Source organism: Cervus elaphus, chromosome X, assembly GCF_910594005.1.
Source record: "Cervus elaphus chromosome X, mCerEla1.1, whole genome shotgun sequence".
In the NCBI taxonomy this organism is placed as follows: Eukaryota; Metazoa; Chordata; class Mammalia; order Artiodactyla; family Cervidae; genus Cervus; species Cervus elaphus.
The window spans coordinates 25729845-25753828 of NC_057848.1; the positions used below are offsets into that span (position 1 = coordinate 25729845).

At 45.7% G+C, this 23984-nt stretch overlaps 2 protein-coding genes across 2 annotated transcripts in view; both read left to right on the forward strand.

Moving 5' to 3' along the window:
- Window positions 1-3433: 3433 nt before the first annotated feature.
- Window positions 3434-9542, forward strand: SMIM9 (small integral membrane protein 9). The gene is made up of 4 exons (XM_043895791.1): window positions 3434-3451; window positions 4930-5131; window positions 6066-6195; window positions 9402-9542. The coding sequence occupies exons 1-4, from the start codon at window positions 3434-3436 to the stop codon at window positions 9427-9429; spliced, it is 378 nt and encodes a 125-aa protein (XP_043751726.1). The 3' UTR covers window positions 9430-9542.
- A 6067-nt stretch (window positions 9543-15609) lies between these two features.
- Window positions 15610-23984, forward strand: part of MPP1 (MAGUK p55 scaffold protein 1) — a 28671-nt gene continuing 20296 nt past the window's right edge. The window contains exon 1 of the mRNA XM_043896894.1: window positions 15610-15844. Coding sequence (XP_043752829.1) covers window positions 15743-15844 — 102 coding nt within the window. The 5' untranslated portion in view covers window positions 15610-15742. The remainder of the gene's footprint in view (window positions 15845-23984) is intronic.

Here is a 23984-nt window from a genome sequence, read left to right on the forward strand (position 1 = left end):
GACCAAATGCCTTTGAGAGTTCTGTTTTTCTACTGGCAATTTAAATGTGAATGATGGAATTTTACAAAAACAAATCGAGCCACTGAATGGCAGGATAGACAGCTTAGAAAAACAACTGAGTGAGTTAGAAAACCAGATTTCATGTAAATTGCAGTAAAAAATGATATAAGGCGAAGCTAAAATTTTAAAAAATTAGAAGTGGAACCTTGACCCAGTAGCAGAGAGAGAGAGAGAGAGATGTTTAATCTTGACATCCATTAGCACTGTTCTCTTTCTTATCTCACAGATGGGAGTTTCCACTTTAGAAGGAGTAATTAACCCTGATGTTTCTGAGTATTCAGGGTGGCTGCTACACATGAAAAGCAAAGACAAATATGCTTGGCACTCAAGTGATTTATTCAGGCACCTCTTAGGATTAAGGCAGCAGTCCAGGCTCTGGCACATCCCACTAATCCCCCTTTTAAAAGTTTTCTAGAAGGACCAACCAGAATCCTGGAGAAGGTGTGGCAGAATGTGGCAAGCCTAATATGAGAAATGAGTGGATTTGAGAGGTAGATGCTGCACTTGTATCGTCTAGATGTCCTAGATGTCAGTTCAGTGGTTGCATTCATCCCCCAAATGCTTTGGCTAATGGAGGACCTGTACTCAGAAACCTACAAGACCCTGATGAAAGAAATTGAAGATGACACAGATGGACAAAAGACACTGTGTTCATGGATGGGAAACATTAATATTGTTAAAATGACCATGCTACCCAAGGCAATCTACAAATTTAAGGCAATCTTTATCAAAATACCCATGGCATTTTTCCAGAACTAGAACAAACAACTCTAAAATTTATGTGGAAACCAAAAAGACCATGAACAGCCAAAACAATCTTGAGAAAAAAAGAGCAAAACTGGAGGAATCAGGCTCTCTGACTTCAGACTGTATTACAAAGTTACAGTCATCAAAACAGTATGGTACTGGTACAAAAACAGAAATATAGACTAATGCAACAGGATAGATAGCCTAGAAATAAAGTCATGTGCCTATGGGCACCTTATCTTTGACAAAAGAGGCAAGAATATACAATGGACAAAACACAGTCTCTTCAATAAGTGGTGTGGCAAAACTGGACAGCTACATGTAGAAGAATGAAATTAGAACATTTCCTCATACCATATACAAAAATAACCCTATATGCAAAACATAAAAAGAGACACAGATGTACAGAACAGACTTTTGGACTCTGTGGGAGAAGGCGAGGGTGGGATGTTTTGAGAGAACAGCATCAAAACATGTATATTATCAAGGGTGAAACAGATCACCAGCCCAGGTTGGATGCATGAGACAAGTGCTCAGGGCTGGTGCACTGGGAAGGCACAGATCGGGTGGGGAGGGAGGTGGGAGGGAGGATCGGGATGGGGAATACATGTAAATCCATGGCTGATTCATGTCAATGTATGGCAAAAACGACTGCAATATTGTAAAGTAATTAGCCTCCAACTAATAAAAATAAATGGAAAAAAATAATAAAAGTAAAACATAGACTTTATTTAGTTTTTGAACTAAAGAGAATTCTTATTCCTGGATATAGAAGAACCTTATATTAGACATAGACATATATTAGACATAGAAGAAACTTAAATTGTATTATTAGGGCAAATAAAGCTCTTACATATTTGCATAAAAAAATAAACTCAAACTTGTATAATTATTTTGGAAAACAGTCTGGCATTATCTACAAAAGTTGAGCAAACAGATACCCTATGATAATTCTGTTGGGTAATGACCTAGACCCAGAACTGCCATGTGAAACAAGAGACAGGGCAGCACTATTTGAAACAGCTCCAAACAGGAAACAACCTTTGTATATATCTCCTACTGGCTTATTTTAATTGCTGTATAGTAATCCATTATGGCTTCCCTTGTGGCTCAGCTGGTAAAGAATCTGCCTGCAATGTGGGAGACCTGGGTTTGATTCCTGAGTTGTAAAGATCCTCTGGAGAAGGAAAAGCCTACCCACTCCAGTATTCTGGCCTCAAGAATTCCATGGAGTTGCAAAGAGTTGGACACGACTGAGTGACTTTCACGTTCACTTTCAATCCATTATATAATATACATCACAATTCATTTCAGTTCAGTTCAGTTCAGTCACTCAGTTGTGTCTGATTCTTTGTGACCTCATGGACTGCAGCACACCAGGCCTCCCTGTTAATCACCAACTCCCAGAGTTTGTGTCCATTGAGTCAGTGATGCCATCTAACAATCTTATCCTCTGTCATTCCCTTCTCCTCCCGCCTTCAATCTTCCCAGCATCGGGGTCTTTTCAAATGAGTCAGTTCTTTGCATCAGGTGGCCAAAGTATTGGAGTTTCAGCTTCAGTATCAGTCCTTCCAATGAATAGTCAGGACAATGTATTTATCCATTGCTTTTTGGACTGATACATCATTTATGCCAGTTCTATGGATCTGATCATCCTTTTTAAAATTTTGATTTGTAACAACAGTTCTTTGTATGTTAAGAGCATTAACCTATTATCTGTCTTATATGTTATGGAATTTTTCACTTAATTTGTCATTAATGTTTGATCTTTCTTTACAATGTTTTTCTGTATGAAAACTTTACATTTTTATGCAATAAATTTATCAGTAGTTACACCTATGGCTTTGGGGTTTTATGACATGTTCAGAGTAGATTTTTTTATACCAAGATTACAAAAAACTCATGTTTTATTCCAGCATGTGTATGGTTCTATTTTTGTTTAGTCCTTTGTTTGTTTGTTTTTTGTTTTTTTGTTTTTTTTTGTTTGTTTAGTCCTTGATCCATCTAGAATTTTTTTCTGTGTGTATGACTCTAACTTCAGTCAATGCATTCAAATGAATAACCAATCATCATATTAAACCATCCTTTTTTCCCCACTGAAATGAAATGCCATCTATTAAACTGCCATATATACACTATTTTAGGGTGTAGTCGATACCATGTGGCAAACAAAATATCTTAGAATTCTTCAAGCTCAAGAGGCTATGACTACCGTAAGGATGGGTTTTAGTATCAGCACAGATGTTTCCACATAGACCGAAGAAAACATCTGTATGCTTAGCTGTCAGATAGAGACTGGGGGAGGGTCAAGTGCAGTCAATGATATCATAAAAGGGAAGAGAATTCTATTTGGAATTTCAGAAGCCTTAAAGGAAGGTTCTGGCCAGCTTCTTCTGAAGACTGAGGCCGGATTCACTGGCTTCTTCGCCTCCTTACCTGACACAGGTCTCAGCAGTGGATGAGTTATCAGTTGTAAATGTCTTAAGTAATAGAAAGCTTGGATACGAGTTTATTTTTGCAGAGCTAGCAGTTGAGAGGTGGGCAGATAAAGGTGTTGGTTTCGTGGCCTAAAATTGTCATAGCTGAATCCAGGTCATTTTCTCATGCTTTTCCTGCTGATCACAAGATGACTCCTCCAATTCAGGTAACACTTAGAGAATGTTCAAGGCAGCATAACTGGTAAACAGTAGCACCATATCTTTTCCCAAGACAGCAGAAAGTTTTCCCGGAAGCCACCCATCAAATCTCCATTATGCTTCAGTGTCCAAAAGTGGGGCCCATAGCCATCACTAGCAGCAAGGATGGCTGAGAAAATGGTATCTTTTCAATACTAAACTTTTCTAGACTGTCAGGTTGTACGTAATAAGTAAAAAGGGGATGGGGATGACCAGCAATGAAAAAAGTCTGCCCAAAGTCTGCCCATTCATTTATTCATTCAAAAAAAAAAAAACATTATTGAGCACCTGAGCAGCCTATGTGAACCAAACAGAGAGGAGTGTGCGTGGCTTGTTCTTGAGGAAATGAGACTGAGGTGGAGTGATCAAAAGAAGATGATAAGACGTGATTTCAGGGCAGTTTGTAGGGCCCAATCTGACTTACAACAAAGTGACATCTCCTTGGCTCTTCAGTGGAGAAGAAGCTGAAAGGAGGCAAGGATAGTAGCAGAGAGACAGATGATGGGTAGCAGTAGAGGTGGTGAGAAGTGGCAAGATTATGGACACACTTTAGAGAACAAGCCGACCCGATTCCTCTGATAGATCAGCTGTTAGACCCTAAACCACACAGTTTCTACAAAATATACTTCTATTTTCTCCCAAGTTGCGTCAGCAAAGCTGACTCAAACAGGCATGTGTGCAGTGGGAACTTACCACTGCACAGCAAGGAATTTGCTTATGTGGTAGTCAGTGGACTTGGTCCCTAACCTCATCATAAAAATGGCAGGAAGCTATAAACTCTTGTGACCTGTGACTCCCTTCACATCAGCTGCACTGACTGCAGAATTCCTGGGCCACCCCCATGATGGACTGTACCCCCTGATCCCGTGAAATCTATACCAGGTTAACCGTTTACACTGCTTATTTGCTGATTTAGTAATAAATCCTGAGTGCTAACACCACAAGAAGAATTTCAGGGGCTAGGTACTTACTGGGAGAAGGATATGGCAACCCACTCCAGTATTCTTGCCTGGAGAATCCCATGGACAGAGAAGCCCGATGGGCTGCTGTTCATAGGGTCGCAGAGTCGGACATGACTGAAGCGACTTAGCATGCATGCAGTAATAAACCCAACAACAAAGCAAAACACACACCAAAAAGATGTGGGACTGAAAAAGTGAAGTCAAAGACGACACCACCGATTTTCACCTGAACAACTTACAGCATTTCCCACTCATTGAGCTGGAGAAGGCTGAAGGGGGACCTGGTTAGGAGGGAACAGCAGGTGTCTCATCTGCTGAGGCTCAGTAAATTTCCGTCCTGTGTTCTTTCTTCGATGTGGAATCTTTTGCTTGGGAGACTGACTATTGTTCAGGATTCAGTGGTGTCAGTCAGTGAATTTTTTTTATGTTCATTAACAGCTGTAGTTTTGTGATAAAAAACTAAACCATCGTTTTTAACTTTTCAGACAAAGCAATCTTGCAAAGAGCCAAGGGAAACACCATCTGGCCTTGGCACAGGGGAGTCCATAGAAGTCCTGAAGCTGCTGAGCATCACATTTCTGCTGTGCTCTCTGACTTGCCTCTTGCTGGAGACTGTCGCTTCCTCTGTGTCACCTTTATCTGCCTTCAGAGTACAAGACCAGGATGGCCTGCCACAACGCTCAGTGGGTGTGTTTGCTGTTATGATGAAAGTTCCCATCTCCATAGTACCTAAGATTCCCATTGCAGATCAGGAAAAACTGATTTTGTATTTTAAAATAATCTTCATTATTTTTATTTGATTTTAATCTTCATGTACACTATTTCTGGTTGGGTTCAATTTAGTTCAACCAGCACGAGCCCACCTACCATGCACCAATCTGTGTGTTAAACGACATGGATTAGGCATTCACAGGTGGGCAGCCCCACCCACAGGTGTCAACCTTCCATGAAATAATGACAAATGCACCCTGAGGACAAAGGGAGAATTACAGTTGTTTGTGGGGAGGGGTCAGGAAGGACTTGAGGAAGGAAGCAAAATGTAAGCCAAAGCTAATAGGTCACTGACCCACAACTTAGGTGCTCCCAGAGCCCAGTGTGTTGCTTGGGTCCTTCCCGGCTCAAGTGAATTGTGGTGGGTGGTGACCCCTTGTGACTTTAGGTCACAGACACTTGTGTTTACCCTACCTCTCCCCTTGATCACCAGACTCTGTGTAGTTCCTTCTGCCAGCTTCCAAGGCCTGTTCGTCCTCTCTGGGTGCTCCTGGGGCTGGTGACTGTCTCTTCTCTTCACCAGACACTCAGGGACCTTTGCCTCCCAAACACCCTTCTAGGCAAGTAGTTATGAAATCAAGCTCCTCTCTCACAAAGTTCCACATTGATTCATGGAGATAATTGCTCCTATTTGACATACCAGAGGCAAAGATGAAACCATCTGAGGATACACTTTTTTTTTTGCCCCAAATGTGTATTCCTTTAACCGCTTAGCTTAGCAGAATCATTAAAAATATGGGCCCTGGGCCACTATAAGAATGTCAGATCTGGGACTACTCTTTGAACTTGAACCAGAGTTTGTATCCCAACTTCATCATTGACTCGGTGAACATCTGTGCTCTTCCTGCAGAAAATTCCAGGTCCTGGCTGAGCAACTTCAAGGATTACCTGTGTGATCTCGTCAGGAGCCAGATCCCTCCAGCAGCCATTTTTATTTTTCTTATCATGTCAGCATTACTGGGGACCCTCTGCTGCCTCACGTAAGCTTCTGGAAGAGGAGGGAGGGGAGGGAACCGGTACCTAGGGAGAGGCAGGAATGGCCATGTGAGCTCCACCTGTGAAAAAGTCTCCTCCATGTTCTCTTTTTTTCTCCATCCTGCTCCATCCCTTTCCAATCATTGACAGGTGACATTTAAAGACCAGTATTTGCAACTGATCACTTTTTTTAGTAACTTCATTAATTCCTAATTATCCTTTCCTTGGGTATAGGAATCATACATGGAAAACAAATTATTAACTCTTCTTTATTGCCTGGACTTCCCTGGTGGCTCAGATGGTAAAGTGTCTGCTTATAATGCAGGAGAGTGGAGTTCAATACCTGGGTTGGGAAGATCTCCTGGAGAAGGAAATGGCAACCCACTCCAGTATTCCTGCCTGGAAAATCCCATGGTCGGAGGAGCCTGGTAGGCTACAGTCCATGTGGTCGCAAAGAGTTGGACACGACTGAGCAACTTCACTTCATTGCCTCAAAAACTGACCAAAATATTTACTATTAAATCACGTGAAGCCAAAGAGATTCTTGAAATGTCTTACCAAACACTTAAGCTTAGCTAGTTAGTGAAAGTCACTCAGTCATGTCCGACTCTTTGCAACCCCATGGACTATACAGTCCATGGAATTCTCCAGGCCAGAATACTGGAGTGGGTAGCCTTTCCCTTCTCCCATGGGAAGGGACTCTTCCAGGGGAATCTTCCCAAGCCAGGAATTGAACCCAGGTCTCCCGCATTGCAGGTGGAGTCTTTACTAGCTGAGCCACCAGGGAAGCCCAGACAAGCCTCAATTTCATTAATCAATATTTTGCTAAGAGATGACCACTTACCTGTCTCTGTCCTGGTTACTAGAGATAGAGAAATAACATGATTGAATAATTACAGCCTGCTATATCAGGACTCTGAGGTGAGACAGAGCCCAGGTGGAGAAACCTGGATTGAAAAGGCTTTGTGTAGGGGACAGCTGTTTTCAAACTGCAGAATCTAATCAAGTGGCTGTGGTCAAAGATCAGGTGAAGGGTGTGGTTCCTGACAACCTCAAAACGCCCATGGATGGAGAACCATGTCTGGGAAGCAAAGTTGGGTATGGTTCCCAGCATACTAGACTGATTGGAGCCACACAGAACTCAGTGAGCTTATTTGTTGTTTGAGCTGTAAAGCAGTATTTGGACCTGGGAAGGACACGGGCTCTGAAGGCCCCAGAAGGCTTGCTTCCTGACACTTCAGATGCAGCCGCAGGGAACAGTAGACCAGAGGAGCCCCCCAGAGGATGGGCCGTGGTGGGCCAGGGAGCTCAATTTGATGGAAGACGGCCTGCTGAGTGTCTGACCAGCAGGATTCCAGAATGACTACAGAGCAGGGGCTGTTACATGCCTCCCGGTTTTCCTCTTTTCCAACGGGAGGGTTGATGGCGGTTGTCCACTTCCTGTTCCTTCACTGTATGGAAGATGGCGGAGGTGGTGATCAGGGGCACACGGGTTGATTTCGGTTCAAAGTTCTTTTTCCTGAGAGGAGCCACACACAGACTTGAGACCAACAGGCACTCTGGAAGCAAGCTGGGCAGTGGGAGTGTGCAGCATCTTATCAGGATCCCTTATCAGGGATCAACGCCCGTGCAGGGCAGGGGCCGGAAGGGAGAAGCTGAACTGCCTTGCAAGCACAGCAAGGCCTCGAGTGACCTCTTTGGAGTGGTCTTCCCTTTATCAGTACACCTTGAGTGGCAGCTGTGGGACCTAGGCCACCCCAGGAAGTACAGGCTCTGTATTCACCAATCCTGTCCCTCCTTGCCAAGCCCAGAGGAAGACTGCATGTTGCAACTGCAGGAGCCGGGAGTCAAACCAAGATGCATGCGATTCCATATCTTTTAAGTCCTTGTGGCTTCAACTCTGGCCGGCAGGCCAGCTGCCTCAGAAACATCTGAAGGATTTCTGCGAAGATAGTTAGGCAACATGCCAAGAGAAAGACTTCCTTCTTTGAAGTAAATGGCTCAGCCTGGGGAGAAAAACCAATAAACCTTTGCTGGAAACAAGCAAGGACGATAAGAGCAAAAAAAAAAAAAAAAAAAGACGTGGATGACAAAATATAAAAGGAGATAGGGAAAGCAGGACCCCAAAATCTGGCTCTATCAAATAAACAAAGACTTTAGAGAAAGTAAGATTAGAGAAAAAAATGATAGATGCAGGAGACATATCACGAAATTTTTGGTAGATAAAGGACCAAAATAACACAACAGAAACAAATACTTCAAGGCATAATTTTGTCACATGTGGTGGAAACAAAGGAAAGCTTGAGTCTCAAGTCATACAGAAAGACGGGCACTTGGGACTGAGCCCACAGTGGACCGGCACTAATACTTGATTTTCTATGATTACATTTCGCAGTAAACACTGCAAACAGTTTCTCTGTGCCTCATTATTCACCCTCTATAAGCATTAGTGGTGGCTGCAATGAAGGCTTAGGATAAGCTGCTGGGTAGCTAAACAAATCCCCACTGAAGCCTGGAGAATTCTCAGCTCTCTGGCGGCAATCATGAGATGCAGAAATACTTGTATAAGGAATTTTTAGTATGGTTTTCACTAGCAAAGAAATAGAACCAACTGAAATGATTCTTGGCTGGTTAAAGAAAGCCGTGAACATTCATACATTGTTGTAGAAGACTAATCACATGGAATCAGAGTCATGAAATACTGTTGAGTTAAAAAAACACCTATTATAATGGAAGATATACAATTCCACCCAATTTATTGTGAAAAAACTATACTTCCAGGGGAAAAAAACCTTGAAGGATCTAACCAAAGATTTGAACATCGGTTATCTCCTTCAGATAGTGACTAGGTGATTTTAATAATCATGATTGTTGTTGTTACTTAGTTTCAGGTTTATTTTTGTCTGCCCTTTTCAATCTTTCCACAACAAAGCATATTGTTTAATTAGGGAGTTTTTAAAAAGAAACTTCAAAACAAGAAAAACTATCTGAACTTACTTCCTCTCTACCTCTACCTCCAATCCCACACTCCTACTTTCTCAAGTCGTGAAAGCCTTTTCCCGATATGAAATCACTTGGTTCATACTAACAAAAAGCCATCCAAAACCCTATCTTGGAAAAGGTGATATAATGACAAAGTAACTCTGCAGATCAAGACAGTGTGTTGGAATTTAAATTCAGTTCAGCAGTCATCATTCTCTTCCTTTCCCAGTGTTCTAATAGGTGAGCCAGTCCAATGAAGTATGAGAAGATTCAATGGGACAAGTGTAATGCTTAGCTTGCTGGATTCCAAGAGAGTGGAGAGTGTGCTATTTGTGTACAATAAGGAAGTATCTACCAGGTAAAATTAAATTGTCTTACATCTTAAATGATCTTTGCCTTTATTTTCTCCTTTAAAACATGCAATTGAAACAAAATGATAATAGACTCATTACTGTTTTAATTATAAAATCATACATCATGCTCGTGCTCAGTCGTGTCTGACTCTCTGTGACCCCATGGGCTGTAGCCCACCAGGCTCCTCTGTCTGTGGGATTTTCCAGACAAGAATACTGGACTGGGTTGCCATTTCCTCCTCCAGGGGATCTTCCCAATTCAGGGATGGAACCTTTGTCTCCTGCATTGGAAGGTGAATTCTTTCCCACTGAGCCATCTGAGAAGCCCCAAATAATACAGACTTATCACACAAAAAATCATAAAATATAGAAAGAAGAGAAAATACCGATAATTATAGCACCCAGAAACAAACATTCTTTACTTCTTGGTGTATCTTCTTTCAAACTTTTTTCTATTCTTATACTATCAGTTTCCCAAAATCTGTTCTCAAAAGCAATAGCTCTGTTTTAATAAATGTTATGAGACAATAGGACTGTGTGGCCAGTTAGGTTGGAGAGATGCTGAATTAAATAAGTGTAAATGTATTTCTTTGCTCCAGCACTTCTAAGAGCCTTTCACAAGCTAACATGGATCTCCACAAAAGAGTAGAACAGGCATTTCCCAAACAAATGTAAACATGGGCTTTTTTAATGGAGTGAATGCTGATGTATACACAATTGCAGAAAATCGCTCATTAAGATCCTTTCTTTCACCAACCTATCATATTTTGTAGCCTACTTTTTCCTTCACTCTATGACATATGGTGGCTATCTTTCTGTGTCAGTAAGTGCCGCATAGTATTTCTTGCAGTGGATTCAACTGAAGTCATTTAACCACCACCCCATAATAACTTACCCCATGCACTATACAGCCCATGGAATTATCCAGGTCAGAATACTGGAGTGGGTAGCCTTTCCCTTCTCCAGGGGATCTTCCCAACCCAGGGATCAAACCCAGGTCTCTCGCACTGCAGGCAGATTCTTTACCAGTTGAACCACCAGGGAAGCCCTAGGGTGTTCCTACTTGTTCACTATTATACATGTAATGCAGGTTATAGTTTTACAACTTATTCATTTGCTTTCCACTTTGCTGTGGCCACCTGATACAAAGAACTGACTCATCGTAAAAGACCCTGATGCTGGGAAAGATTGAAGGCGGGAGGAGAAGGGGACGACAGAGGATGAGCTGGTTGGATGGCATCACTAACTCAATGGACATGAGTTTGAGTAAACTCAGGGAGTTGGTGATGGACAGAGAGGCCTGGTGTGCTGCAGTTCATGGGGTCGCAAAGAGTCAGACACGACTGAGCGACTGAACTGAACTGCACTGAACTTGCTGTTCCGAATTGGAAATCACTCACCCCGTGAACACTATGGCACACCTCCTGTTCTGAGCAAGTAACAATGCAAACAGCAAGCTTGGCTAGAGTGGAAGACACGGCAGCGCCAGGGGGCTAGGGTGAGAGTAAGCTTGGGGAAGAGCTAAGACCTGGTGGGCCTCCGAAAGGATCTGGGTTCTCCTGGGAGCCCATGGAAAGTGGGGAAAGTCATTTGATGGGTGTTTTTAGAGGGTCATCTCAGTCGCTATGTTGAGAAGGTCCAAAGCAGGGAGACCAGCCAGGAGGTTTCCCAAAATCCAGGCGAGACATAGCCTTGTTGGCACCAGGGTGGGGATTGGCAGAGTTACAGTCAGTGTCAGAATATGGATGGAGGGAGAAGCGAGAGCTATCAGGATTTGATCAGTGATTGGATGAGGTATGGGAAAGAACTGAAGCTTCGAGAATGCCTCCTGGACTTTGGGCCTGAGCAAGCCAGGGGTGGGGTCAGGGCAAACCACAGGAGGTTAGGAATTTACTGCCTCAAAAATGCAAAGAGAAATACCCAACGGGTGTTCTTTTTTTTTTTTGGAATATACTTATCATTTATTCTTGAGGTAAATAGACACTTAAGAATAATTTAAATTACATGCAACTTAAGCAGCATAGGTATATAAAAACTGGAAAGCGGACACAAATCTGTTAATTTTTTAAAAGCTAGTGAGTTGTACACTTTTTTTTCTTAATTTTAATTGGAGGCTAATTACTTCACAATATTGTGGTGGTTTTTGCCCTACATTGACATGAATCAGCCATGGGTGTACATGTGTTCCCTATCCTGACACTCCCTCCCACCTCCCTCCCAATCCCATCCCTCTGGGTCATCCCAGTGCACCAGCCCTGAGCACCCTGCCTCATGCATCAAAAGGATGTTCTGATTGATACAGGGGTGAGATCCCACCACACACCCTCCGTCTCAGACGCCACTCGGTGGGAGGAGACCATCCTCTGATCAGACTTGAAGAGGAAGTTGAACTGACCAGCTTGCACTGAGCTTTCAGTCAGCCAGGGGAGGGAAATCTAAGCTGCCTCCTTACACACACCTTCACAGTCCTTTTTATCTTGCCCACGTTGTTCCTTAAGGCAAATTGCTGAACTGGGAATGGCTGGGTCAGAGGCTGCAGGCATGGTACCATGCCGGTCTTGTGCAAGGCTCACAGACCTTCCCCTCCTGTTCTCTTGAATATTCTGTTGTGTCCTTGGTTTGCTTTATATTTTTGCCAGTTATGTTAGGCAATCCACTATTTAATTTTGCTGGGATTTTACAAATTCCTGAAGTCTCCCTAAACTTGCTGCCCCAGACTTTTCAAGCTTCTTTTTTGCAATATAACCTACCTACAGCAAAGAGCACAAGTCAAAGGAAGTTTGGAGACTTCCCACAAAGCGGACACATTCACCGTCCTTCTCCCCTTTAGGATCAGCAGCCCCTCCTCACGCCACCCCCCCCCCGCCCCCGCCGTAATCTTCATCCTGTCTCCTCATGCCAGAGTCTTGCCTGTTTTTAAGTTTTCTGAAAATGAAACCACAAGCATGCACTCTCTTTTGTGCTTTTCTTCTTTTTCGTTTTGAGCTTCTGCCACGTGGATGCCTGCCTGGAGCTGCAGTGACCCCTTTGTAACCCAACTGCATGAAAAGACCTCTACTCATTTAGCCCATTGATAGTGGACAGACACGTGTATTGTTTCTGTCTTTTGTATTCTGAATAAAGCCTCCAGAAGTATTACTGCACATGTCTAGCAGGGTACACGTGCGAGAGTCTGTCTGAAGAGTGTCATCTGTGATGGCCTTTCTGAGTCAAAGGCCAAGTGCCCCCATCACCCCACACCCTGAGAAGATATAACATCATAGTCTTCATTTTTTTTTTTTTTTGTCAATCTGGTGGATAGAAAATATTATCTTATTGTTTTCTTACTTTGCATTTCCCTGACAACTGATGACATTGAAGATCTTTTCTTGTGTTGATAGGACATTTATCTTTCCCTCTTGTGAAATGCTTGTTAATGAATTGTGCCCATTTTTCAAATTTTAGCTTCATTTATTCCTTATTGATCAGTAGGACTTCTTTGTATACTCAGTATACTAATATGTTGTAGGCTAGAAATGTGGAACATAGTGTCCTTCATTCTGAGGGTTGTATTTTGATTTTAATGTTGTCTGATTTGGTGATAATTTTTTAAATTTTATTTGGAGGCTAGTGACTTTACAATATTGTGGTGGTTTTTGTGATTTGGCGATAATTTTCCTTGTGTCTGTTTAAGGACCCCTTTCCACCCAAAAGTCATAAAGGACATCTCCTATGCTGTCTTCTAACAGTTTTACAGTTTTGCCTTTCACCTTTATGTCCTTCAGCTGCTCGGAATAAAGTTTTCTTTGAGGTGAGGTCAAGTCTAATTTCAGTTTTTACAGAAAATTGTGAGAAACGATGTTTTTCCAGTCGTGAACTCTGAACTGAATTTCTGTGCCTCAAGGCAGTTCTAGCAATTGAGAAAAGCAGATAGCTGCAATAAATTCCAACAAGCAATAAATTCTCAGGGGCAAGGCCTCATTCTGAGCACTGAGCACACTGAACTGGAACCAGCCGACCAGCAACAGGCGAGCGCATGTTGAGAAGAAGACCAGCTGTATGACCAGCCCTCCTCGGAGTCAGACCACTTGCCTTCCCAGTACTTTTCCACTCTGATCTTGGCCTCAGGAAAATCTTCAACTACATTTTGCTGGAGGACTCCCTGCCTCTGAAGTTGTCCGGCGGCCATAGTTTCAATAGCCTGTGTGCCTTCACCTCTGACCAGTCTTGGTTTCTGTTTTGATCCCCAGTTGCCCAGCTGCCCTAAGTACACGTGTGTCCTTTCCCTACTGGTCTGTAACACCTCTTGTCATGTCACCATTTCTTGTCTCTTTTCTGTTCCATTGGTCTATTTGTCTCTTTCTGCGCCTGTCCTACACTCTCCTAGTTACATAACTTTGTAATATGTTGTGCTATCCGGAAGCCAAGTCCCTCCACATTGTTCTTCACAAGTCCACACACATTTTAAAATGAGATTTTCCAGTTTCACAAAACCTATCTGTTGAGACTTTTATTGGAATTGCATCAATATATACATCTAGGAGTGGGGTTGCTGGCTCAAAGGGGAGATGCATGTTCAGTTTGAAGAAACACAAAGCTGTTCTCCTAAATAGTACTGCCAAATGTAGACTCACAGCAGCAATGTTCAAGAACTCACATGGGTTCTCATCTCCTCTAACACTTGATATTGTTAGACTTTTAAATTTGTGACAATTTAATGGAGGCACAGTGGTTTGGTTTGATCACTAATGAGGTTGAACATCTGTTCATATGTTTATTGCTCATGTGTATTTCTCCATCTGTGAAATGCTTATTCGTGTTTTTTTTTTTACCCATTGATCTGCTGGGTTGTTTGTGTTTTTGTTATTAATTTGTAGACCTTTATATATTCATAATTGGAATTCTTCATCAGTTGTATTGAAAATATTTTCTGCAAGTCACATCTTGTCTTTTTTGCTTTTTTAGTTTGCCTTTTGATGAGTGAAATCTCTAATGTTAAAGTCAAGCTGATCAATATTTTTTTACAGTCGATGATTTGTCTGCCTTGTTTAAGAAATCTTTCTCTATCCCAAAGTCTAAAAGTTCTTTGCTGATGTTTTCGGTCAAAAGCTTTGAAGTTGTGTTTTTGACAGAGAAGTCCTCTATCCATCTGGAATACATTTATTTCTGCATATGGCATGTAGAAGGGTTCCAGGTTCCTCTCTTTCAATATAAACAAACATTTCCTAACTGTGGTTAATGAAAAGTTTCTCTTTACTCACCTAACATGGCACTTGTATCGGATACCACAATTACACACCAGCCAGTGTGCATCTCTGCATTTTCTAATCTATCTTATTGCTCAATTAATCTATCTGTGCACGGTATCTCACTGTCTTAATTTTAATAGTTCCCTTTCCTCTGTGTGTGTGTGTGTGTGTGTGTATCTATGTCTCCCTCTGTGTGTGTGTGTATGTGTGTGTCTGTGTCTCTCTACCCCTGTATGTGTCTCAGCCTTCTATAGTTCCTTGAGGGTAATCTTGGAGAAGGGAGCCATCAATCAATAACATGAGCTCAGTCTCTCAGCAGAGAAAACTGGGTGACTTGGCTGCAAATTCTTGCCCTTGGATTTTTCTCTTCGTGGCCAAGAAGTCCTGGAAGGTCGGAACAAGATTACACAGAGTAATGTACTGCTTGTAATACTGCGAGGTTATTCCCTTCGGGTCAAGGAGCCAGGTGTTTATCAGGCAAATGTGTGTACAGATGGCGCGCAGCTCTGAATTCTGTAAGCACAGGAAATGTTTGTTTTGTTCAGCAAGTCTTGCGTGCCTTCGCTGCTGGGGTGAACGCCACGAAGGTGTGAGGGTGCTAAGGAATCCCGCTCTGGTCTTCATAAGGAATGTTGGTCTTTTTGCTGCCACTGAGCATTCCATTTTTTTTTGTTTGTTTGTTTGTTTTCGTGGCTTTAGTCGTCGGAGATGTAATTCTGCGCCCCTTCCGGGCGCCCAGGTGCGCAGAGCCGGGCCCCCGGGGGTCTCGGGGGCGGGGACCAAGCGGGGGCGTGTCCAGGGGGCGGGGTGGGGCGGGGCTCCGCCCCCGCGCGCCCGGCGCGCCTCCTGCGGGGTGGTGACGGCCCAGGCGCGCCGAGTCCCAGCAGCCTTCGCCGCCTCCGCGCGCCGCAGGCCCCCGGGCTCTCGCGCTCCAGCTTGTGCCCGGCCCCACGGCCCCCGCTTCCCCGGCGGCCCGGCTCTCCGGCAAGATGACGCTGAAGGCGAGCGAGGGCGAGGGCGGGGGCGGCATGCGCACGGCGCTTTCCGATCTCTACCTGGAGCACTTGCTGCAGAAGCGCAACCGGCCCGAGGTGAGCTGCTCCCGGGGTCCCCCCAACTGCGTGCGATGAGGGCCGGTCCCCGACTCTAGGCCCGGCCGCCCGCCCTCCTGCCCTCGGGGTAGGGGTCCCTGACCCCCGGGGCTCGTGCGGGACTTCTGGGCGCCGTGGCTCGGGACCCCGCGGCGCCTCTAGGCGGGAATCGGCAGAGGCCGCGGCCCCCGACCCCGAGAGCTGATGAAAGGTCGGGGGAAACTTCTGTGTGGACGGGGTCGGGGTCACGGAGAAGACTTTCAGGCCCAGGGGAGGTCTGCTTAAGTGCTTGTGTCAGCAGAAAGGGTTGGTGGTAAGAGCCAACGCTGGCCCCAAAGTGCTCAGTCACCATGCCGTGGCATTTCTGCGGGGGCCGCTGGTGCTGGGGGGTACCCGGGGGGCCTGTGTCTGTTTGTGGGCAGGCATCATCTCAGGAGTAATTCTGCCCTCCCCCCGCCCCCCGCCCAGATTCCTGCGATGGCCCATAAATAGCGACTCACCTCTATCCTCAAAGATGGCCCATAAGGAATAGTTGATTCTCTTGTTATCTTGGGGCTTCCCTGGTGGCTCAGAGGGTAAAGTCTGCCCGCAATACGGGAGACCGGAGTTCGATTCCTGGGTCGGTAAGATCCCCTGGAGAAGGAAATGGCCACCCACTCCAGTACCCTTGCCTGGAAAATGCCCTGGAAGGAGGAGCCTGCTGGGCTACAGTCCATGGGGTCTCAAAGAGTCTGATAATGACTGAGCGACTTCAAGGTAAGGCTGCACGCCAGGCCCACTCACTCACCTGAAGGCTGAAGCTGGGTCTCAGTGGTCAGCCATCAGCCAGCACCCACCGGTGGCCCTTCAACATTCCCTGGCCTCCTCACAGCCTGCTGGCCAGGTTCCAAGAGAGGATGTCCACAGAGACACCCAGAGATAGAGGGCTCAGCAGACACTTGCTGGCCTGGGGACTCACAAGTGTGAATCTTTTTCCTAGACGGCCAAGATCTTCCAGGGCAGGGCTGTTTGTACACTCACTTTTCCCAGGTGAAATGCCTGATCCAAGGGGCCTCGGAAATGGTTCCCAAATTACTTAGTGCCTGAAGAGGTGGACGTGCTATGCAGCGCACCCATCCGCTTGGGCACACGATGAAACTGCAGATCCCCCAGGTCCCAGCAGACTGGCGAGCAGGCTGGGGACTGTGGACTGGGAGGCATCAGAGGGAGGCTGCATTCTGTATCTGCTTTGAGCTTGCTGCTTCCCTCAGGGCACCGTATTCAGGCTTGTCTGTCTTTGCAAATCAGGATCGCTGTTGTCTAGGCTTCCAGGAGCAGTGGGGATGATCAGGTGGGGAAGACAAAGTTGCAAGTTAGGCAGCAGCATGTGCATTGGAGGGGATCAGGCTCTGAAACTCCTTGATTCCCCATAAGCTTGGAAATGTGATTTTTTGCTTTTCTTCCCAACAGTCAACTCACTTGGCTGAGCCTTAATTCTGTCCCCACCCCCTGCCAAAGTCTCTTTGTTGAATTTTCTTTTGGTAACTTTATTGAGGTTTATTTGGCATACATAGAATTCACCGATTTGTGCAGTTCAGTGACACTGGACACATACATCCCACCCTGTAGCTGTGACCTCACAGTCCTTGAGGGTTGCCCCCCACCACCTGCCATCCCTGGAAGTATGGAACCCCCCCCTCCCCGGCAACATCTGGAAAACACTATCACTTTGCCGTTTTGAGGCTGTCCTACAAATGGACTCCAGTTTACGTAGGCCTTTCTGTGTGCCTGCTTTCACTTTGCACAACCTGAGCGTCACCTGTAACTCAGTGTCCCGACCCCTTGGAGATCCTTCTGCCCCTGGTGGGAAGGCTGGGGAGGTTCGCTGTGTGCAGTTTTGAACAGAAGCCGTCACTACTCTCTGAGTAAGCAGCAGTTTTTGTGGAGCCATGAGTTTATCCTGCAATACCAGATACAGTCTCCTGCCTATGTAGTTTGTTTGTATGAAAGGATTTGAGGGTGGGATAAGAAAAACTGGTAAAGCACAGAATGAAAAGCTTCCAGAACTGCCCAACTGTGGACCCCGGAAGGGGAATCTCCATGCCGTGAGGGGTGGCCTGACCCCAGGAGTCGGCTGATTTCTTATTTCCTGAGGTTCACCTTCCCTCTGAGGAAGCTGTTGGCTTTAAGGCAATTCAGAAATTCCTGTTGCCAAACACTTCATTGAGGAGGATTGCTTTCGGTAAAAGTTCTAAAGACTCGAAACCCAAAGTTTCCCTTCTGATCGTAGTCTGCATTTGATATTGAAAAAGTCTTATCAGAATACAATGTTGTAGTATGTTTGAGGTGGAGGCTCCATCCCCTATTTAACTATAGGTGTCCTTCCTCAGAGAAACATCTTATGAGCTCACTGTGACCTTGTTCTTTATGGCAGTCCCTTAGCACACATAAAATGGGTTGTAAAATTCCTACTTGTCTCTGCCGGCCTGTTTGAAGTTGTCCCTTTCCCATGACCTGAAGAAATAGGTTGCAAGTCCCTGAAAGTTCACTCGGGCCTAATGGCCAGGAATGAAGTCTGGCTCCAGCTGAGTATCCACTCAGCAGAGCTCCTGGCCAGCAGATTCGACCTCATCTGCTGTTGTACAGGTTTGGGGCTGGAGATATCCAGGGTGCCATCGGCCAACAGTGCTCCAGGCAGGGGACATTCAGGGCTCACAGAGGTCTGAGGTGGGGGAGATGAAATCAGGTGACATTTCATGGATGGCAGAGATTTTTTTTTTCCCTTAAGCACCAGTTGCTCAAGTTTTTCACTGTTGCTCAAAAGAGGAGAACTGACTCAAGGGCTGGGAAACCGGAAGACACGCTCCGGATTAGGGAACCAGAGTACAGCTTGGTGTAACATAGAATTTTCTGAGGCTTCACTTTGCCTTTTTCCTTCATGTGGAGACATAGAGTTGAGCCACATCCATACGCATCCGTTCCTCCATCCCTCTGTCCCTGTGGTTCATCCACGACCACAAGCCTCCAGCCACCAGCAGAGGCCACTGACCCTGGACTAAATTGTGTGGTGCTGCGGGGTTGACTGTGCAAGAAATAATCAAGCCGGCGGACCCGTGGCAGCTCACACCCATTGTGTCCAAGGGCCGATTTTACACATTTGTGCTCTGAAGTCACCAGCCTGCCAGTTCTGCTGCAGGTGCTTTGTTTGCCGGCATTCCAGGCACCTAGCTCATCAGGACTGAAGCCAGGACTTGCAGAAAATCCTGCCTCTGAGGCTCTCCTCTCCTCCCAGCCCTTTTGTGCAGCTCTTGTATTTGTGGGGAAACAGTGCCCCCTTTCTTCTGGTACCTTGAGCCCTCTTGGGTTTTCTCATTTTTTTTTTTTTTTTTTTTTTTTTTTCTTGTGTTCTTTCCCAAAGCGGAGCCTGCCCTGGCCCAGGAAGACTGATCAGCTGGTGTCTGGTGTGGGCCATCACTTGCCTACTTGGCCTGGGCCTTCTTCCGAGTCTGTGCAGGTTGCTCAGTCATGTTCAACTCTGGGCAACCCCATTGATTGTACAGTCCATGGAATTCTCCAGGCCAGGATCCTGGAGTGGGTAGCAGCCTTTACCTTCTCCAGGGGATCTTCCCAACCCAGAGATTGAACCTAGGTCTCCCATACTGCAGGCGGATTCTTTCCCAGTTGAGCCCCCAGGGAAGCCCAAGAATGCTGGAGTGGGTAGCTTAGCCCTTCTCCAAGGGAACTTCCCGGCCCAGGAATCGAACCCGGGTCTCCTGCATTGCAGGCAGCTTCTTTCCCAACTGAGCTGTCAGGGAAGCCCCACAGTACCTGGAAACAGTGGGCAGAGGGCTTATCTGTCGGCCCAACAGATGTTGGTTTTTTCCCTCCGGTCACTGGCACCGGCTCTTAATGTGATTTGGTGGCTCCTGCTCGAGTCATCCACCCCCGCCACCCGCCGCCAAGTTTGTTTTTTCATCTCTCTTTTTTTTTAATCCCAGCTTCCTCTGAACTGCTGCCTCTGCCCTTTGAACCCGCCACAGATGTTTCCTCTGAAGAGGGTTTCAGAGGCCAGGCCTTGCCACCCCAGCAGTTTGTGTGATTATGGGCCCCTGAGAGGCTGCGGAGCAAAGGGCGGCCCAGCACCCTCCTCGCGCAGGACGGCCATCCCCCATCCTGACTAAGCATGGCTGGGGGCCCACCCCCGGCCAAGGCGGGTGCTGGTGTCCAAGTTGCGAAGTGTACCCCACATAAAGCAATTGAGCACCTTTGCCCGATATTGTTTGCTCAGCATTGCTTGTATCACTTTGTAATCACCGGCATGGGTGCTTGTGGCACTGGGAAGGATTCAACATTGTGGTCCAGCGTGGGGCCAGTAAGTCCCAGAACAAACCATGGAAAGTCTCTGCCACCCATTGGAAGGCGCATGTCTTACCAGCTCTGGAAACATGCCAAGTTCCAGCAGTTGAGGTGCAGGACAGGGGAGACGTGGGGCTGACTGCAGCCTGTGGCCCCTGCTCCACACGCATCTGTCTGTCTGTCTAACCCTTCCCTGTGGATTGTCTGCAGGCTGGGGGTGCCAAGGGCTGGCATGCCAGGTGCCATCAAAGAGTGGCCAGAGCAGGGTCATCAGGTGGTGCTTGGGGGGCGCCCCACAGGTATGAGTTGGTTCTTGGGGTGCCAGGTCAGAGCATTCCGGGTATCTTGCTCATCACTGGCAGCTTCTGAGGGAGTGTGATAGCAGCTCTGAGTCATTAGGAAGGGGGGCTGTCTTGACGGATAAGCACACTGAAAAGCCCAGCATTTGGCATAGCAAGTGTTGAACTTTCTGGGTTTGGTGTGTTCTACTTCTGGCAGGCTTTGCGGAGTCCTTAATTTAAACGCTGACATGTCCTGGAGCTGAATGAAGAGATGAGGCCCCCAGTCACACAGGCATCCACCCCCTTGCCAAGTTCACTCTGTCTTCCGTGGATTGACTTTCGACTCTGTCCTTGTTGAGAATGTTACGCAGGGCTCCGCCATGTCTGCAAACCCAGATGAATCATCAGAAATGCTTTCTTGATGGTACTTTACAGCACATGATAAGAGAATCTGATCTGTGTTTCCAGACTTTATGGCCACCTTTACCTGCTATGGTTATTGATGGATCCCTGGTTACATGGATTGAACCCAGGTCTCCCGCATTGCAGGCAGATTCTTTACCAGCATTGCTGGGTTGTAAGACTCGTAAGTGGTAGTTGCTGGGAGATCCATGGAATGAATCTGTGGGTTTGATTTTGAGCTTTCTCAGCCCCACAATTACTACTGAACAAAGATTTGTAAATCAGAATCAAGGCAAGTCAGGCATGCAGTCAGTGATCCTTGGACTCCTCAGTCTATACATTCAAATCTCTTAATACCTGCAACATGGTAAAAACGAATAAGGTGCTTAATTTAACAGAAAGAATTCTTCCAACTTGATGCCACATGCTTCCAGGTCGCTGTGGGTAATGCTTTGAGAAGCTCTGGGGTCACTGTGTGCTGTGGCCAGTTAATTTCCAACCCCAGATTCCTGCAACTTTCTCCATGGTTTGTTGTTGCCTCTCCCCATTGGTTACTGTGCTCTCTTAGTTACAGCTCTTTGGGTGCAAACAAGTGCTACCTGCCAGCTATTTTGCTACTTTTCTGCAATAATTTCAACTCTGTCTCCTACAAGATCAAAAATAGTACATTGTCAAAACCATGGACTTGACATTGCTGTCACATGTGAGTGTAGCTCTGGGCCATTTTGTCACATGTGTGAAGATACATATACACCACCACTAGTCTGTTTTCCAGCTCTATAATTTTGTCATCTCAATAATGTTATATACCTGGAATCAAATCATTGGCAATATTTTTATTGCTGGGAATCGTCCCAAAGTCTGGATGGAACATAGTCTGTTGAGCTGCTCACCTATGATAGACACTCCTGGTTATTTCCAGGTTTGAGTTACTGTGAGTAAATCTGTATGAACCTTCAGTTCAGTTCAGTTCAGTCGCTCAGTTGTGTCCGACTCTTTGCGACACCGTGAGCAGCAGCATGCCAGGCCTCCCTGTCCAACACCAACTCCTGGAGTCTACCCAAACTCATGTCCATTGAGTTGGTGATGCCATCCAACCATCTCATCCTCTGTCATCCCCTTCTCCTCCTGCCTTAAATCTTTCCCAGCATCAGGGTCTTTTCAAGTTAGTCAGCTCTTTGTATCAGGTGGCCAAAGTATTGGAGTTTCAGCTTCAGCATCAGACCTTCCAATGAACACCCAGGACTGATCTCCTTTAGGATGGACTGTTTGGGTCTCCTTGCAGTCCAAGGGACTCTCAAGAGTCTTCTCCAATACCACAGTTCAAAAGCATCAATTCTTCGGCGCTCAGCTTTCTTTATAGTCCAACTCTCACATCCATGCATGACTACTGGAAAAACCATAGCCTTGACTTGACAGACCTTTGTTGACAAAGTAATGTCTCTGCTTTTTAATATGCTGTCTAGGTTGGTCGTAACCTTCCTTCCAAGGAGTAAGCGTCTTTTAATTTCATGGCTGCAATCACCATCTGCAGTGATTTTGGAGCCCCCCAAAATAAAATCAGCCACTGTTTCCACTGTTTCCCCATCTATTTCCCATGAAGTGATGGGACCAGATGCCATGATCTTAGTTTTCTGAGCTTTAAGCCAACTTTTTCACTCTCCTCTTTCACTTTCATCAAGAGGCTTTTTAGTTCCTCTTCACTTTCTGCCATAAGGGTGGTGTCATCTGCATATCTGAGGTTATTGATATTTCTCCCGGCAATCTTGATTCCAGCTTATGCTTCATCCAGCCCAGGTACAAACCTTCATGTAGCAGGTTTTGCACTCACATTTGTCTTGTTCCAGTACAGTGAAGACAGTGAAAGTCACTCAGTCACGTCTGACTCTTGGCAACCCCATGGACTATATAGTCTGTGGAATTCCCCAGGCCAGAATACTGGAGTGGGTAGCCTTTCCCTTCTCCAGGGGATCTTCCCAACCCAGGGGTCGAACCCAGGTCTCCCGCATTGCAGATGATTCTTTAGCAGCATTGCTGACTTGTGAAGTACTCATTTTGTTTTCTAAGAAAGCACCTGATTTCCTGAATGGCTGTCCCATTTTACATTGGCACCAGCCATGGAAGAGAGATTCAGTTTCTTTCCATCCTTACGACTATTTAGTTTTGTCACTGGTTTTGATCATAGCTGCTCTGATGGCTATGTGGTGATATTTCGTTATGGTTTTCTTTCTTTCTTTCTTTTTTTTTTTTTAATAGCACTGGTTTGTTTTTCTGTTTTTGTCTCTGCTGGGTCTTCATGGCTGAGCACAGGTTTTCTCTAGTTGTGGCAAGCAGTGAATCCTTGGTTCCACAAGGACAAGCCTTCTGACTGTCACTAAATGCAACCCAAGCGTATGGCCAAAATCCAGCTGAACTAAAAATTCTCCATTCATTCCTTTGGCGGCTTCCCTTCTCGCTGGTCTCCCAAGATCGGAATATCCTTCCCTTCATTCTTTTCTGTCCTATGTGTGTGGACCTTGATGTTGTCAAGGTTCTAACATTGACAGTCTGTTCTTTACCTACAATTGTTTTGCAACTTGCTGTAGGTCGATGCTAGAAAGGGAACATCGGTAGAGGCTTTTGTATTATTCTGACTGGTGGCCAACCCAACAGCTTTATTCTGTTTCTCACTGATACAGCTTCTCCCCAATCTTGTTCAGGATGACCAGACGCCCAACTCAGTTCTTGTTTTCTCAGCCCCTTGTGCATCCTGGGACAGCCGGTTCTCCAGTTCTGGTTGATGAGACACCAGCTTCCTCCTTCCTGCAGTCCTCCCCAGCTTGTTTCTTCTGGGTGCACATTCTCAGCTCTGCTGTCTGCTGGAACATTTTTGAAATCTCTCATCCTCATGACTTCCTTTTTTGTGTGTTTGGGTTTCTATTTACCCTCCCACCTTGGGCTCTCCTTTCAATAGGGCCCAGGGACTTTTCCCAGGCTCAGACTTTTCTGTGGGTTCAATCCCTCCTCTGGGAACTAGATCCTGCAGGCTGCAACTGAGACCCAGCACAGCCAAATAAATGAATATCTAAAAAACAAACAAACAAAAAAACAGGGTCTACACTACACACAAATCCTTAAGCTCC